At 34.8% G+C, this 19,258-nt stretch overlaps 1 protein-coding gene across 1 annotated transcript in view; it reads right to left on the bottom strand.

Annotated features, from left to right (window-relative positions):
* The window catches only part of VPS13B (vacuolar protein sorting 13 homolog B), an 823,218-nt gene that overhangs the window by 664,837 nt on the left and 139,123 nt on the right, over positions 1–19,258 (bottom strand). The window contains exon 16 of the mRNA XM_032247702.1: positions 16,739–16,863. Within this exon, the coding sequence (XP_032103593.1) occupies positions 16,739–16,863 (125 nt within the window). The remainder of the gene's footprint in view (positions 1–16,738; positions 16,864–19,258) is intronic.

The following is a 19,258-nucleotide window of genomic DNA, read 5'->3' on the forward strand; positions in this document are numbered from 1 at the left end:
TCACACATAGCAACATTAACCTTAAATGTAAATGGACTAAATGCCCCAATCAAACGACACAAACTGGAAAATTAGATAAAATGTCAAGGCCCATCGGTGTGCTGTATCCAGGAAACCCATCTCACATGCAAGGAAACACATAGGCTCAAAATAAAGGGATGGAGGAAGATTTACCAAACAAACGGAGAACAAAAAAAGAAAGAAAAAACAAAAAAGCAGGAGTTGCAATCCTAGTCTCTGATAAAATAGACCTTAAACCAACAAAGATCAAAAGAGACAAAGAAGGGCATTACATAATGGTAAAAGGATCAATGCATCAAGAAGAGCTAACGATCCTAAATATATACGCACCCAATACAGGAGCACCCAGATACATACAGCAAGTTCTTAACAACCTACAAAGAGACTTAAACTCCCACACAATAATAGTGGGAGACTTTAACCCTCCACTGTCAATATTAAACAGATCAACGAGACAGAGGATTAACAAGGATATCCAGGACTTGAACTCAGATCCGGACCAAGTGGACCTAACAGACATCTACAGAAGTCTCCACCCCAAATCCACAGAACATACGTTCTTCTCAGCACCACATCACACCTACTCTAAAATTGACCACACAGTTGGAAGTAAATCACTCCTCAGCAAATGCAAAAGAACGGAAATCATAACAAACAGTCTCTCAGACCACAGTGCAGTCAAATTAGAAGTCAGGATTAACAAACTAACTCAGAACCTCACAACTTCATGGAAACTGAACAACTGGCTCTTGAATGTTGACTGGATAAACAATGAAATGAAGGCAAAAATAAAGATGTTCTTCGAAACCAATGAGAACAAAGACAGAACGTACCAGAAACTCTGGGACACACTTAAAGCAGTATCTAGAGAGAAATTTATAGCAATAAATGCCCACATGAGAAGCTAGGAAAGATCTAAAATCGATACCCTATCGTCAAAATTGAAAGAGCTGTAGGAGCAAGATCAAAAAAACTCAAAAGCCAGCAGAAGACAAGAAATGACTAAGATCAGAGCAGACGTGAAGGAGATTGAGACACAAAAACCTTTCAAAAAATCATTAAATCCAGGAGCTGGTTTTTAGAAAAGATCAACAAAATAGACTGCCAGCCAGATTAATAAAAAAGAAAAGAGAGAAGAATCAAATAGATGCAATAAAAAACGATAAAGGGGCTATCACCACCGATCCCACAGAAGTAGAAACTATCATCAGCGATTACTACAAACAGCTCTATCTATGCAAATAAACCAGTAAACCTGGAAGAAATGGATAAATTCCTGGACACTTGCCCCCTCCCAAGCCTAAACCAAGAAGTTGAAACCCTGAATAGACTAATAACAAGGGCTGAAGTTGAGGCAGCAATTAGTAGCCTACTTCCAAAAAAAGTCCATGTCTAGACAGGTTCAGAGCTGAATCCTACCAGACATACAAAGAGGAGCTGATGCCACTCCTTCTGAAACTATTCCAGACAATCCAAAAAGAGGGAATCCTTCCCAAATCATTTAATGAGACCAACATCATCCTGATACCAAAACCCGGCAGAGACTCAACAAAAAAAGAAAGCTTCAGGCTAATATTCATGATGAACACCAATGCAAAAATCATCAATAAAATACTGGCAAACTGATTGCAAAAGCACATCAAAAAACTTATCCATTACGATCAAGTAGGCTTCAGCCCAGGGATGCAAGACTGGTTCAACATATGCAATTCTATAAATGCAATCCACCACATAAACAGAACCAAAGACAAAAACCACATGATTACCTCCATAAATGTGCAGAAGGCCTTTGACAATATTCAATAGCCCTTTATGCTAAAAACTCTCAATAAACTAGGTATCGACGAACGTTTCTCAAAATAAAGCTATTTATGACAAACCCACAGCCAATATCATACTGAATGGGCAAAAACTGAAAGCATTTCCTTTGAAATCTGGCACTAGACAAGGATGCCCTCTCTCACCACTCCTATTCAATATAGTATTGGAAGTTCTAGCCAGAGCAATCAGGCAAGAAAAAACAATTAAATAAAGGTATTCAATTAGGAAAGGAGGAAGTCAAATTGTCTCTATCTGCAGATGACATGATTGTATATTTAGAAGACCCCATCGTCTCAGCCCAAAATCTCCTTAAACTGATAAGCAACTTCAGCAAAGTCTTAGGATACAAAATCAGTGTGCAGAAATCACAAGCATATCTATACACCAATAACAGACTAAGAGAGAGCCAAATCAAGAGTGAACTCCCATTCACAATTGCTACAAAGAGAATAAAATACCTAAGAATACGACTAACAAAGGATGTAAAGGACCTCTTCAAGGAGTTCTACAAACCACTGCTTAAGGAAATAAAAGAGGACACAAACAGATGGTTCCATGCTCATGGTTAGGAAGAATCAATATTGTGAAAATGGCCATACTGCCCAAAGTAATTTATAGATTCAATGCTATCCGCATCGAGGTACCTTTGACCCTCTTCACAGAACTGGGAAAAACCACTTTAAACTTTATATGGAGCCAAAGGAGAGCCCACATAGCCAAGACAATCCTAAGCAAAAAGAACAAAGCTGGAGGCATCACACTACCGGACTTCAAACTATACTAGAAGGCTACAGTAATCAAAACAGCATGGTACTGGTACCAAAACAGAGATATAGACCAATGGAACACAACAGAGGTCTCGGAGGCAACGCCACACATCTACAACCATCTGATCTTTGACAAACCTGACAAAAACAAGCAATGGGGAAATGATTCCCTGTTTAGTAAATGGTGTTGGGAAAACTGGTTAGCAGCGTTCAGAGAGTTGAAACTGGACCCCTTCCTGACACCTTACACTAAAATTAACTCCAGATGGATTAAAGACTCGAACATAAGACCTAACACCATAAAAACCCTAGAAGAAAACCTAGGCAAAACCATTCAGGACATAGGCATGGGCTTCATGACTAAAACACCAAAAGCATTGGCAAAAAAAGCCGAAAGAGACACATGGGACCTAGTTAAACTCCAGAGCTTCTGTGCAGCAAAAGAAACAATCATTAGAGTGAATCCGCAACCAACAGATCGGGGGAAAATTTTTGCAATCTACCCATCTGACAAAGGGCTGCTATCCTTTGATACTATAACAGATTTACAAGAAAAAAACAAACAAACACATCCAAAAGTGGGAGAAGGATATGAACAGACACTTTTCAAAAGAAGACATATATGAGTCCAACAAACATATGAAAAAATGCTCATCATCACTGATTATGAGAGAAATGCAAATCACAAGCACATTTAGATAGCACCTCATGCCAGTTAGAATGGCGATCATTAAAAAATCTAGAGACAACAGATGCTGGAGAGGATGTGGAGAAAGAGGAACACTTTTACACTGTTGGCGGGAGCGTAAACTAGTTCAACCATTGTGGAAGACAGTGTGGCGCTTCCTCAAGGAGCTAGAAACAGAAATTCCATTTGACCCAGCAATCCCATTACTGGGTATATATCCAAAGGATTATAAATCATTCTATTATAAAGACACATGCACACGTATGTTCACTGAGGCACTGTTTACAATAGAAAAGACCTGGAGCCAACCCAAATGCCCATCAACGATAGACTGGACAAGGAAAATGTGACACGTATACACCATGGAATACTATGCAGCCATAAAAGTGATGAGTTTGTGTCCCTTGTAGGGACATGGATGAATCTGGAAACCATCATTCTCAGCAAACTGACACAAGAACGGAAAATCAAACACAGCATGTTCTCACTCATAGGACACTGTTGAACAATGAGAACACCTGGTCACAGGGAGGGGAGCATCACACACTGGGGTTTTGGGGGGGGCAAGGGAGGGACAGTAGGGATTTGGGGAGGTTGGGGAGGGGCAACATGGGGAGTAATGCCAGATGTAAGTGACGGGGGGATGGAGACAGAAAACCACCTTGTCACGTATGTACCTATGCAACAATCCTGCGTGATCTCCACATGTACCCCAGAACCTGAGGCACAACAACAACAAAATAGATAGATAGATAGATAGATAGATAGATAGATAGATAGATATAGATACATACATACACACACACATACATATATACATATATACATACATATAGACTTTCTCTTTAACATATTTATAACTCCTTCTCCACAGGTGAGAATTCTGGGTAACATTATGAATAAAACTACTTATTTAGTCAAGACTAGAATACACAGAAAGTGCTTTAAAAATTACTTAACTTACATTATTAGTTGGTAACTCCTTCCACTGCAAAAAAAGCAAACTAGATTTCAATTTTAATTCCTTTTTTCTTTAGGTTAAATTTACAAATAGTAAATAGAAAGATATTAACTGTAGAATTTGATGAAACTTGACAAATACTCATACCTGTGTTGTAACCCACATCCCAACAAGATACTGTAATCACCATCTCCCAAGAAAATTCCCTGTGTTCTTCCCAATCAATCCTTCCTCCTTCATTCTCCCAAAGGCAATTTGGATGTTTTTTCACTACAGATTGATTTTGCCTGTTCCAGAAATTCATATAAATAGAATTATATCGTATGTTTCTGTTGTACCCAGTTCCTTTCACCCAGGAAACACAACTGTATTTATCAGTAATTCATTGTTTTTTGTTTATGCATTGTATTTTGTTGTATAAATATACCACAATTTGTTTATTTAGTCTCCAGGGTTATTTCAGTTTGGCATTATTTTGAATAAAGCTGTTATGATCATTCTCAATGTCGTGTTGATCTGCAATTCCCTTATGACTAGTTGTTGGGTTCTTTTTTTATGTGTTTGGTGACTCTTCCTTTGTGAAATGTCTGTTCACGTCTTTGGCTCATTTTTTAATTGATTGTCTTTTTCTTATTAAGCTGTAGGAGATTTTCATATATTCTGTATATAAAAATTTTTTCAGATGTTTTCCGCATATTTTTACGCAGTCTGTTGCTCAGTTTATTTTCTTAACTGCTTTATAGAAGTCTATAAATTTATTAATCAATACCCACTATATTAATACATTTGATTAAAAACACCCTCTTCCTTTTTTGGCATGTCAAATAAAATTTATTCAATCTTTGAGAGAAAGGTGACCCATCAATTTTATAAAAAATGTGTGGTCACTGAAAAAAGTCAGAGAAAAGTAAATATGTGGTACCAATGATCACAGCTAACATGCATAAAGAACTTATTATGTGTCGGGCACTATTTAAAGCAGCTTATATTTGTTAACTCATTTAAACCTCAAAATAACCCAAAGGTAAGAATTCTGAATTGTCCTCTTTTACAAATGAAGAAACTCAGGCACAAAGACTTTCTCAGCCACAAGGCTAGAAAATGAAGGAGACTATAATCAGATGCAAGCAATCCAGTTCTGAGCCCCATGCTCCTAACCACTATAATACATAAACCACGTGTTACCTACCACCCACATAACACCATCACAAACAATTTAGCAATAGCCCAGCCTTTTTATCTGTGCAAGCATATTTTTTGTTAACATTAATAGAGTAATTCTGTATCTTCTGTTCTGTGACCTTTTTTCACTCAATATTTATCAAGAAAATCTTTCTATATCAATAAATACATTTCTACAACACAATTTTAATGACTATTCTACGTATTACTAACTGGTATGAGTGTAATATAGTTTATACAACCTGATTTTCATTGTTGGGTATTCACAGTTTTCCACTTTATCATAACTATTTTTCATTTGCTTAATTATGTCTAAGGACAAACTCCTAAAAATGAACATGCTGAATGAAAGATATTCATGTTTAAAGATTTTGATGGATAGAGTCAAACTGCAAGGCAGAAAAGCTGTAAGCCTCTGTTATGTTAAATTTCCACCACTGGTTTCACAATCCTTAATATTATGAATATTATATTCATTTAACAGTATAATATTATATACAAAAGATAGTTAACTCTACATTGTTTAAATTTTTATTTCTCTACTATTAAGGCTAAAAATTTCTCAGATTATACTCACTTATGTTGCTTTTATTTGTGAACAGACCACCTCTCCAATTTAAACTCTTATCTATCTCCCTTTACTATGTGCAGTCATACATGACTTCTATCTGTCCTTCAGTCAAACCATGTCTATTTCTACCTCAAGGCCTTTACCAGCTATTCCCAACACCTGCAACACAATTTCCCAAAATCATTGTGTGGCTGCCATAGTCTGGTCATTTAGGTTGGAGTCAAAAGTCACATCCACCTTCCTTGTCCATGTTAGGCAAATAAAGTCCCCACACCTACTCATCTTCTATCCCATTGGCTGTAATTTTTCTTATCACTTATCATTATCTGAAATTCATATATTTTTCTTAGTGAAGTGTTGGCTCTGCCTCTTCAGAAAAAGAGCTCCATGACAACAGAGACAAAGTCTATTTTGTTTACCACTGCATTTCCAGCATGTAGAATGATAAGTGGCATTATACCATGGACCCAATAAATATTTATAAATGAGTTGTATGAGTTGTAAGTCTCTGGAGGAAACAGCCTATATTCTAGACTTGCTCTGTATGAGCCAAAAGGTAGTGCTAGTACTAAAGAACATGGAGCAGCTTAGTAAATAAATACTGTAATGGTTAACTGATGTGTGGTAGCAAACAAACAAAATATGAAAGAAGTAAGATGCCTCTACATGATCTCATCTTCTAGACAAGTTAATTTAAAACAGACAATTAATTCATCTACTTAAAATAAGAATGCTTAATGGAAAAAAGAGATAAAGTGTTTTTATACAATATATTTTATATATGTAACTAGTAACTTTCAAATATTACCTTGAGAATTCTGAATAGGAAAAGTCACTAAAATTTTAGTTTGATTTAGTAAATTTGACTTTCACTTTGGCCAAGAGCATGTCTTACATGTATAATGTAAACTAATAGGAGACAGAACTTGATTGTCAAAAAAGGACACAATCTAAAACCTCATAAATCAGAAAGAAAAAAAATTGAAACTGTTAAAGAAACAGCCAGATGCATACCAACAAATGTTTACCCATGTCTACAACAGATGCAAGGTTCTGAAGATAAATGTGCCTTACCGAAAAAGAGACAATTCTCATGGAGCATAAAATAAAATGAGTAGGAAAGGCTATTAAATAATCACACCAACCAATGTAAAATCACCTCTATGAAAAGTACGATGAAAAACAAGAACATTATCTCATATTTTAAAGCATATTTTAGGGGGATACGATCTAGTCAGAAAAAGTATCAATTGGGCTAGCATCTGGAGTGAGTTAGATTTATTTAGAATATAGAATAGTAAAACAATATGGTGAACAATTGGGTAAAAGGAGAGAAATTTTTTAAAAGCAAGAAGGAGGGGACAGACAGGAGGATATTTCAGATGAGTACGTACAGCCAAGCAGAGGCCAGACCATAGAGGGCATCAAAGAATATTTTAAAGCTTTTAAACTTTACCATATAAGCTGTGAGATGCAAAGTATTCTAGCAAAGAGAAGGTCATAATTAGATCTTCCAAAGACAAGCCAACAAACAAACTTGGCTGCAGATGTGTGAGTTAGGACTGTTTAAGAACACCTGTCCTAATTCTTAAAGTGTCAAGAAAAGAAACACAAAGACCAGGGTTATTCCAATTGGCATTCCAGAGGCCTACGACACAACAGTTTCACGTGATAGGCACCAAAAAAATTGTTTAATGAATAAATGACTCATTAGTCAGCTGAAATCTGAACAACACTAAGTATTAACAGACTCTTCTAAGAAGCCAGAAGTATTTTTTAAGTTATAAGTCATACTGAAAAATACAAAGCTCTTATCCAGAACCTGCTATTAATAGCTATTAACCAACATGCTATTAACAGTTCCAACATCAACTAATTAAAAGATATCTAGGCTGGGCACAGTGGCTCACACCTGTAATCTCTGCACTTTGGGAGGCCACGGCAGGTGGATCACTTGAGGTCAGGAGTTTGAAAATACAAAAATTAGCCAGGCATCATGACACACACCTGTAATCACAGCTACTCAGGATGCTGAGGTAGGAGAAGCACTTTAATTCAGGAGATGAAGGTTGCAGTAAGCTGAGATTGTGCCACTGCACTCCAGCCTGGGTGACAGAGCAAGACTCTGTCTCAAAAAATAGAAAAATAAAATAAAATAAAATAATAAAAGATGTCCAATGCAAGTGATTTTATCTCTCTAGGTCTACCATATCACCTTCCCTAATCCTCCATTTCCGCATCTATAAAATAGAAATAAGAATACCTAACCTGTTTATTTCAAAGGTTGGTTGTGGGTTTCAAAAAACTTCCTGTATACAGTGAAACTCAGTTAAGTATAAAATGCTATCCAAGGGGATTATGATGCTATTATTAGAAAATTTCTTCTGCCACTAACCTAAGAACTATCTGATCTTTTGAATATCGGAGGCTCCAATGATTATTTGTTCTCACATTTCAAGTTAATATATTAAAAAGAAATTAAATCATTAAAACAGTTAAAAATTTTAAAGATAGTCATAAAAAGAAAACCCAGGTTAAATTTAATAATTACTAACCAAGCTATTTCCCTTTTAAAAAATACATTAACAGCTTAGAGTTCTTTTGAACTCACAAAATACTACTGACCTTCACTATCCCTCACAAAAATAATGAAACATAGATATATTTTTTTAAATGCTGTCACTAGAATACAATGTTGTCACAGGATAATATTTTCCCACTGCTGTACATAGACAAAACCAAATACTGAGGAAAAGTCAATATAATTATCTCATATAGAAATAGGTCATGTAGAAATATTCTCCAATAACCAAAAATCAAATTTAAAAGCAATAAACTAAGAATGAGCTGTAAATGCTTATTTGGACACAACTAAACTATTTTACTAAGTTTAAAACTTTAAACTAGGGTATTAGAAATGGATCACATTTGCCTATACAACTTCATACCCAACTGACCATAAAATTCCATATGGAAAATATCAAATTTTCCAAAATCACAATCAAAGGAAACTTTCTGTTCTCATTGGACCAACACCCTCTTGCTTGTTAACATATGTCAAATGCTCTTCGTGCCCTTTCAAAGAGAAAAAAGAAAGAAAAAATCTAACTGATATAAAGATACACACTATTTACCCATAATTATCCTTTTTATATCTTTTTAATTTCATATACATGGGCCAGATTTTCAAAACTATAAATGTACATAGTTTTTGATTAGTCATTTATTTAAACACATGATCAAATCAGAACCAAAACATAAGGAAAAACAGAAATTGGCAGGACCATTAACATATACAAAGATTGGTCAGCATTTCCAAGAAATTTATTTCAAATAATACAGTGCCTCTATCATAGGAGGGTCCATGTCATTAAAAAAAAGTCAAAAGCAATCTTGAATAATCGGAAGCCTTCTGCCAGACTGTCTAATGTCAATTTTTTTTCTGGTACTGCTTCTCCTACTTTTTATCACCTGGTACAGGTCTATGAGCACTCATCACTCCTTACTAATAAATGGCCTTTGCAGCATTTTTTTTTTTTTTTCCAGAATAGGGCACTTGCATCTGCACTAAAAATCTGTTCAGGAAGATATCCTTTCTCTTCAACAGTATCCTTAATGGCACCTAGGAAACTTTTGGCACTTTCGAAAGTCTGCTGACCAAGATGAGTTTCTTGGTAGCAGAACGTACTTCTATTCTCTTGAAATTTTTTAGCCAGACCTCTTTCTAAAATCATCAAACCATCGTTTGCTGGCATTAAATTCTTCACCTTTAGATTCTTCATCTTCCTTTTGCTTTAAGTTGTCACATAATGGCTTTACTTTTATTCAAATCATATTAGATTCTCTAGTATTCCTTTCTTATAACAATCCTGCACCCACATAAAAGCTGCATTTTCAACACAAAATAAAAAGGTATTTTGCAAAAAATGAAAAGTGTTTGTGCTAGCCGGTGTAACTGCAGCAATGGTTTCACAGATTTCCTGTTATATTTTTTACAATAGTCCTTATGCTGAATTCATCTTTCTTGAAAGGGCAGACAACTGAAGCTGCAGAACTCAATCTATAGTATGTATCAAGTAACTCAACTTTGTCTTGTAATGTCATGGCTTTTTTCTGCTTCTTGGAACCACTTCCAACATCACTCTGTATGGACCCTGTGGTGTTATTCAAGGTTTACAGGGCTGGGTGCAGTGGCTCACAGCTGTAATCCCAGCACTTTGGGAGGCTGCGGCAGGCAGATCACTTGAGGCCAGGAGTTCAAGACCAGCCTAGCCAACATGGTGAAACCTCGTCCCTACTAAAAATACAAAAATTAGCTGGACGTGATGACACATGCACCTTTAACCCCAACTGCTCAGGATGCTGAAGCACAAAAAGCGCTTCAGAGTAGACAGAGGCTGCAGTGAGCTGAAACAGTGCCACTGTACTCCAGCCTGGGCAACAGACCACGACTCCGTCTTACAAAAAAAAAAAAAAAGGTTTACAGTATTTTACAGTATTGCACTAAGCCCAATGACAAATATGTGAGAACTTTTTATTGCAATACACAGTCATACTGGAGAGAGGAAATGCTAACAAGGTGATGATTAGCATCACACAGCATTTTAAGCAGATACTCACAACACAAAAGCTCACAGCAGTAGCAATAGGAGGTGGCTACAAAATTATTACAGTAATATACTATATACTACAGTTAACTTTATGCAGTTATAATTTAATACTGCATCTTTATGTTTGTTTACATTTATCTCAGCTATGAATGTTGCCATGTGTGGGTCCCTAAGCCTTTGTGTACATAAGCTTTAACAAATTTTACCTTTTTGGTTTTTAGGTTTGAGACAGTCAGGGTCTCATTCTCTCACCCAGGCTGGAGTGCACTGGCCTGATCATGGCTCACTGCAGCCTCAACCTCCTGAGCTCAAGTGATCCTCCCACTCAGCCTCGAAAGTAGCTGAGACTACAGGCACATGACACCATGTCTGGTTATCTCTTTCTTTTCTAGAGGTGGGGTCTGAAACTCTTAGGCTCAAGGAATCCTCCCACCTTGGCCTCCCAAAGTGCTGGAATTATAGGTGTAAGCACCATTCGGCCAAATTTTAACTTTTCATAATAAATTTATGTATATTGTGTGGTAGTAAATAATAAAATATACCAAAATCTACATAATTTGTATTCATTCATGACATACCTTTTTCTTCATTTTTTGATATTTCTAGGCTACATGGTTCATGTGCAAAGTTTTTTCAAATTGTTGCAAATCTCAAAAAAATTTTCCAATACAGTTATTGAAAGAAATGGAACCCACATGGTTCAAGCTGATGTTGTTCAAACTGCACATGTTAAAATACCTGGTGAGATATCACATTTTTAGAAAAGTTTGCATTAAGTCTCGAATCATCAAATGCACCCTGCAACATCATTCAACCATAAGTGAAGAATGTTTTCAGAGCTGGTAAATAAAAAATATATTTAATTTATTCAATGGGTTTTTTCATTTATCTGCAGGAATCTACATTTCAATTCCTATCACTGTTTACTCCTAATTCAATGGTTTTCAGTCCAAACATGAATCATTAAGAAAAAGTTAAAATGCTGCATTCACTACAATGTAAAAAATAATAATAGAAAAACATTAAACAATCCAAAAGTATTATGTTATCAAGAACTGTTTAAACACTTCCTTCCAACGCTCAGTTCAGCAAAAAGGACAATTTTATGATTCAGTTTTAGAAGACAATCTACATGGAGTAATTTTTCTCTCCTTAAAATTCCCTTATTTAAGAAAATGTTTATTCTCTACTGCCATGAGGGGAAATAACTTGCCTATTTTGTTTATTAATACATCTCCAACCAGGTGCCTGCAATGTGGTTTCATACAGTGGAAGAAAATACTTGCAAATCATATATCTGATAAGGGATTAATTTAGAGAACATATAAATAAATTCTACAACTCAAAGAAAAAAACTAATTTAAAAATGAGCAAAGGGCTTAAATAGGTATTTCCCCGAAGACATGCAAATGACCAATAAGCAAATGAAAAGATGATCAACATCCCTAATGATTAGGAAAATGCAAATTAAAACCACAATGAGATACCATCTCAATTTTTGTTAGGATGGCTATTATCAACAAACAGAAAATAGTAAGTGTTGATGAGAATATGGAGAAATTGAAACCTTTTTGCATCACTGTTGGGGTGTAAAATGGTGTGGAAATCAGTACAGCAGCTCTCATAAACTTAAACATAGAATTACCATATTATACAACAATTCCACTTCTAGGTATATACTCAAAATAACTGAAAGCAGAGACTCAAACAGATATTTGTAAATGCAGGTTCTTAGCAGCATCATTCATAATAGCTAAAAGGTAAGAAGTGTTCATTAATGGATAAATGGATAAACAAAATGTGACATATACATAAAATGGATAAATAAATTCAATCTCAGAAGTGAATGACTAAATAAATAAGAAAATTCTGAGACATGCTACAATATGGATTAATCTTGAAAATATTATGCTAAGTGAAATGAGCCAGACACAAATGACAAATATTGAATTATTCCATTTAAATGAGGTACCTAGAATAGTCAAATTTATACAGACAGAAAGTAGAATGGTGGTACTATTGCACAACAATGTGAATGTACTTAATGCTATTGAATTTTACATTCTAAAACAGTTACTTTTTGAAATATTAATAGTAATTGTTTTAAGCAAAATGGTACAGTTGATAGAGTCTTGTATCAAGAAAGGATCAAACTGAGGCACTGATATTAATTAACTGTGTGTTCTTAGGCAAGAAATTTGACCTCTCTGGGACTCAGTTTTATCATCTTTGAAATGAAAAGATTGTAATAGATGTCAATGTTTCTTTTTATTCAAAACATTCCATAGAAGCACATCTTAGATGCCAGAACTAAAGCTGAAAAATTGGTCTAACATGAATCAGTGGAGATAAGAGAATTACCATCCCATTTAAGTCTTTTTATTTTTAGGTATTTAGTTAAAGAGAATGTTAATCACAAAAGCAGACTGATGAACACACTTTTGGAAGGAAAATCTATCTCCAGGTTCATTAAAAACACCCAAGTATAGCTTCTTGAAGCCTCAAACTGTGTTATTATTAAGAATAGGGCAGTCGAATAAACATTATTATAAGTCCTAAAAGGTTACTTATTTTCTATGTTTGCTCATAAGTACTACTGACATTTTTTTTTTAGACTTGAAGGTCCCAGGATCTATTAAAACAGAAAGAATTTACTCTGGTGTCATTCTCAGCCCGGGCAAATGATCCCTTCAGTTTTCAGTTTCAGGGAGGCAAAAGGACCAGTATCTGCCTCACCTAACCTTCAGATACAATACCAGTATCACCAGCCTACCAGCACCAAGTCCCATATCTTCTAATTAACACTGAACTCAAAGATTCCACAAAAGCATTTTTCTCCTACAGATAATCTGTTCAATAACTTTGCTAGTTAAAAATCAACATTTGGCCCTGTGCTAAGTAAAAAATGGGAACTTAGAAGTCCCTCAATCTTAAAAAGAAATAGGTGTTTTCGCACATTTCTCTGAGAATAAAAATGCCTCATGATATATATAATAATTAGAGAATAAACATTATTGTGAGGCAGAAATCCAAGTATAAACTTCTCATATAAAAGTAGACTTTGATTAAATAAAAAAAAGAAATTTTGAGCTGCCCAATTATGGCTGGCTCACAAAGTAGCTAACATCCTTGAATAAAATAAAATGTTCAAGCCTTAGACAGATGACAATAAACCAAAAGTATGTCATAAAGACTCAGTAACTGGGGTAATTTCTAAGATTCCACCTAATGCTAATATACACAATTTTAAGATCAGCATTACAATAATATCTACATACTATTAACTAACACTAGCAAGAGTCCAGATTTATTAGCTAGCATATCAATCCATGGAAATTTACTTTAACTACAGGCCAGCAGCATACAGGGCCTTCAAAACTGATTAACAAAAGATAATATATGTCCCCTTCACTCCTTCAAGTAATAAAACAATCAAAGATGTTCAAATCAGACAATCCACCATGAAAATCCTGTGAGGCCAGTGTGTGACTTTGGACAACTTCTTTAACCTCTGAAATTCAGGGAGAGTTTATAAGAGAGAATATCATCTTACCTCACAGAGCTGTTATGAAAACTTTATTAAACTAGGTACCTAGTACTATATAAAATAGTACAGTATACTCTCTCAGATTATACCCATTCTTCAATAGCCTGCTTAAAAGTTACCCCTCCATGTTCTCCATCACTTTCTAAGCCAATATTTCTATACTCCAAACTTCCAAAATATATTGCATATATCCCTCAATTTTGAACCCTCAATTATAGGACAAAGTGAATTTGAGACTGTATTTTGGTTAGACTTTAACAAATCTGAACATAAAGAAATGGGACTAATGAATATTTGATTAACTGGTTTAACTATTTTTAAGTGTTCATATTAAAATGCTTAGGTATCCTCGCTTATGGACAAGTCTAAGCTAGAGTAACTTTCCAAATTCTTCCCCTACTGTATGCAGTGATAGATATATGGATATCTGTCTCATCCATTAATATCCAATTCTAACAAGGCCTCATCTCATCAGCTATCTCTGATGTCCCAGGGAAACTGTCTGCTTTCTTTAAACTTGTAGGACATACTGCTTTAAGCAGTATTTCATTGACTTCAAATTGCACTAAAACTAATCAGTATCTCAATTTATTAAGTTTTGTTTTTTTATTTTCAAGTTAGAGTTATTAGCAGATTCATTAAACATGTTTTTTACATTTATTAAGGAAAACGACTTCAAGAAACCATTTCAAATCAACATACTTCCATAAAGCACAGCAAAAATATCACTAAAATAGCACAGCAGTAGTCTTAACTACAAAAAAGCAAAACACATCCAAAAACTATTGGCATTCTGTGATCTCATACTTTCAGTATTTAACTGGAATATTATTTCTAGATGTCTGCAGGCATATTTTAAGTAACATTTGACAATATTCATAATAACCCCTAAGTATCCTTAAAATAAGCCTTACTTATTTAAATATTCATTTTATATAAAGAAGATAATCATTTTGAAAAATGTGGACTTTTTTAAAGAAATTAAGAATTTTCTACAGTAAATTGCACTGTTTACAATAAAACTATTTTAGTCCTATAAATGGTAATTTAACCAGCATATAACGGAGATAATAGTTGATAAATACCTATTAAAATTGATATCACCATATCAACTGTGACATATTCCAGTTTATTTCTTAATAGATTAGAACATGAAAGTTGGCTCAAATGCAACATACCATGTATGCTAACAAAAAGTTAAATCCATCTCTATGTAGCATAATAAACAACATATGGAGGAGTAAGGACAAAATAAAATTTATCATTAGAAATTAAGAATAATAATTTAATAATCATTTCATTTTATAAAGGAATTGGTAACTACAACTTTTTAAAATTTTTTCTGTATCAGCAGTCAAATTTTCTTGAAAATGTCAGCAATTATTTTACTAATTTCATTTTAAAAGTTATGTATTATTAAAGAAACAAATTGTTAGCAACTGAAGTATTTTAGTCAAGAAATTAGCTGGGCACAGTGGCTCACGTCTGTAATCTGAGCATTTTGGGAGGCTGAGGTGGATGGATCACAAGGTCAAGAGATCAAGACCATCCTGGCCAACATAGTGAAACCCCATCTCCACTAAAATACAAAAATTAGCTGGGCATGGTGGCATGAGTTGGCAGTCCCAGCTACTAGGGAGTCTGAAGCAGGAGAATTGCTTGAACCCAGGAGGCAGAGGTTGCAGTGACTGAAGATGGCGCCACTGCACTCCAGCCTGGCGCCTGGAGACAGAGCAAGACTCTGCCTCAAAAAAAAAAAAGAAAGAAAGAAATTAATGCTAATTTTCTAAAAGTTATGTCACTTTTAGTAAAAAAACTAATAGAAAAACTATCTTGCAAAAATAAGCTTACCAATGAGAATACAAAAGACATATTCTAAATAATGAAAATAATTCACATTTTAAATTGGAAAGTTGGCTCACTAAAAATTAATTTCATATATTTAAACATTATTTTATATATTTAAACAATACATTAAAAGCATTCCTTTAAACTAAAAATTTGTAATTGATAATTACTGGCTTTCTTTCTGTAAATCTCTTTGAATTTAAGAAAATGTGACCATCAAATATGGCAACTCAATCCTGAATGAAAATAGTGAGCTACAATCAATTTCTTACAAAATATAGCTACTAGATATATAAATACATTCTAACTCTATATAATGAGTATACTTTGTTAAGTGACTATGAATATATATGAAATTACTACTTAATAAATACTTTGACCTTGATATTAATTTATACCTTTTTAAAATCTTTATACCATCTTGAAAAAAAAGGCAGTTGCTCTTACAGTTCCTATTATAATCTGAAGTATTTTATATATATACAACATGAATTAAGTTACTACCCTAATAACAGTTATTATTGTCCCAAAAGACACTATGAACTAACAGATTTCAGAAATTTAAAAAAGATTTTTAGTGTCTCAGTAAAAGCACAAGTTCAGATATTTTTTCTAAAGTTTTGTATAAAACTAACGTGGGCATAAGACAGACATATTTGGGTTGTTTTCCCTCATAAAAAACAGAAATTAACATGAGTCACATTTTAACATGTAAGACTTACCAGCATGTGGGGAGTTTCAGAAGTTTACCATAAAGAGCAGTGCTGAAAGAGGGAATAATCGGTACAGGTAAGCAGTAAGATCCACTGCAATCCAAAGACGTCAGTCCTGCCTGGAAACCAAATATCTAAAACAAAGAAAGAAAGAAACAAAAATCAGTGTTTTTACAGATAAAGTTTTAATAAGGACAGGATAAAATACTTCACTTTCAATTTGCTGTACAACAGCTGCACACTAAATAAGTACCAAAGTCTTTTACCACTTCCCAAATTCTTTTGAAAAACTTGACTGTAGGTCAAAAGATATTTAAATATACAGTATTTATTTCACATCACTGAAAGATCAATGCTCTTTTGACTAATATTAAGTTTCACATTTTATTTCCATACAGATTCCTCATTTACTGTTTTATTATTTGCTACAATATACATTTTTCCATAAACATAAACATCTGACTGCATTTTCTACACTACGAACTATAAATTTTATAAATTAATGTTAATATTTTATGGCTAAAAGAACATTAACTACAAGAAAAACTGTTTAAAATGTATTTTGTCTTCAACTTGTATAATGTACAAACAAAAAGGATATTGAAACATATCCTAAAATGTTTCTTTCCACTTTCTTTTTGTTTTTGTTTTTTCCATTTATTTATTTTATTGCATTTTAGGTTTCGGGGTACATGTGAAGAACATGCAAGATTGTTGCATAGGTACACACGTGGCAATGTGATTTGCTGCCTTCTTCCCCATCACCTACATCTGGCATCTCTCCCCTTGCTATCTCACCCCAACTCCACACCCCCCACCGTCCCTCCCCTTTTTCCCCTCAACTGACCCCAGTGTGTAGTGCTCCCCTCCCTGTGTCCATGTGTTCTCACTGTTCAACACCCGCCTATGAGTGAGAACATGTGGTGTTTGATCTGCTCTTCTGTCAGTTTGCTCAGAATGATGTTTTCCAGGTTCATCCATGTCCCTACAAAGGACACGAACTCATCATTTTTGATGGCTACATAATATTCCATGGTGTATATGTGCCACATTTTCCCTGTCCAGTCTACCATCAACGGGCATTTGGGTTGGTTCCAGGTCTTTGCTATTGTAAACAGTGCTGCAATGAACATTCGTGTGCATGTGTCCTTATAGTAGAACGATTTATAATCCTTTGGATATATATCCAGTAATGGGATTGCTGGGTCAAATGGAATTTCTATTTCTAGGTCCTTGAGGAATCGCCACACTGTCTTCCACAATGGTTGAACTAGTTTACACTCCAACCAACAGTGTAAAAGTGTTCCTATTTCTCCACATCCTCTCCAGCATCTGTTGTCTCTAGATTTTTTAATGATCGCCATTCCAACTGGCATGAGATAGTATCTCAATGTAGTTTTGATTTGCATTTCTCTGATGACCAGTAATGATGAGCATTTTTTCATATGTTTATTGGCAACATGTACGTCTTCTTTTGTAAAGTATCTGTTCATATCCTTTGCCCACTTTTGAATGGGCTTGTCTTTTTCTGCTAAATCTGTTTTAGGTCTTTGTAAATTCTGGATATCAGCCCGTTGTCAGATGGGTAAACTGCAAAAATTTTTTCCCATTCTGTTGGTTGCCGATTCACTCTAATGACTGTTTCTTTTGCTGTGCAGAAGCTGTGGAGTTTGATTAGTTCCCATTTGTCGATTTTGGCTTTTGTTGCCAATGCTTTTGGTGTTTTGGTCATGAAGTCCTTGCCTACGCGTATGTCCTGAATGGTTTTGCCTAGATTTTCTTGTAGGGCTTTTATAGTGTTAGGTCTTATGTTTAAGTCTTTAATCCATCTGGAGTTAATTTTAGTGTAAAGTGTCAGGAAGGGGTCCAGTTCCTGCTTTCTGCACATGGCTAGCCAGTTTTCACAATACCATTTATTAAGCAGGGAATCCTTTCCCCATTGCTTGTTTTTGTCTGGTTTGTCAAAGATTGGATGGTTGTAGATACGTTGTGTTGCCTCTGAGACCTCTGTTCTGTTACATTGGTCTATATCTCTGTTTTGGTACCAGTACCATGCTGTCGTGATGACTGTAACCTTGTAGTATAGTTTGAAGTCTGGTAGTGTGATGTTTCCCCCTTTGTTCTTTTTGCTTAGAATTGACTTGGCTATGCGGGCTCTCTTTTGGTTCCATATGAAGTTTAAGGTGGTTTTTTCCAGTTCTGTGAAGAAGGTCATTGGTAGCTTGATGGGGATAGCATTAAATCCATAAATTACACTGGGCAGTATGGCCATTTTCATGATATTGATTCTACCTAATCATGAACATGGAATGTTTCTCCATCTGTTTGTGTCCTCTCTTATTTCATTGAGCAGTGGCTTGTAGTTCTCCTTGAAGAGGTCCTTTACATCCCTTGTTAGTTGTATTCCTAGCTATTTTATTCGCTTTGTGGCAATTGTGAATGGCAGTACATTCTTGATTTGGCTCTCTTTAAGTCTGTTTTTGGTGAATAGGAATGCATGTGATTTTTTTTTTTTTTTTTTTTTTTTTT

Source organism: Sapajus apella, unplaced genomic scaffold (assembly GCF_009761245.1).
Source record: "Sapajus apella isolate SASKATOON/1434 unplaced genomic scaffold, GSC_monkey_1.0 scaffold3, whole genome shotgun sequence".
NCBI lineage: Eukaryota > Metazoa > Chordata > Mammalia > Primates > Cebidae > Sapajus > Sapajus apella.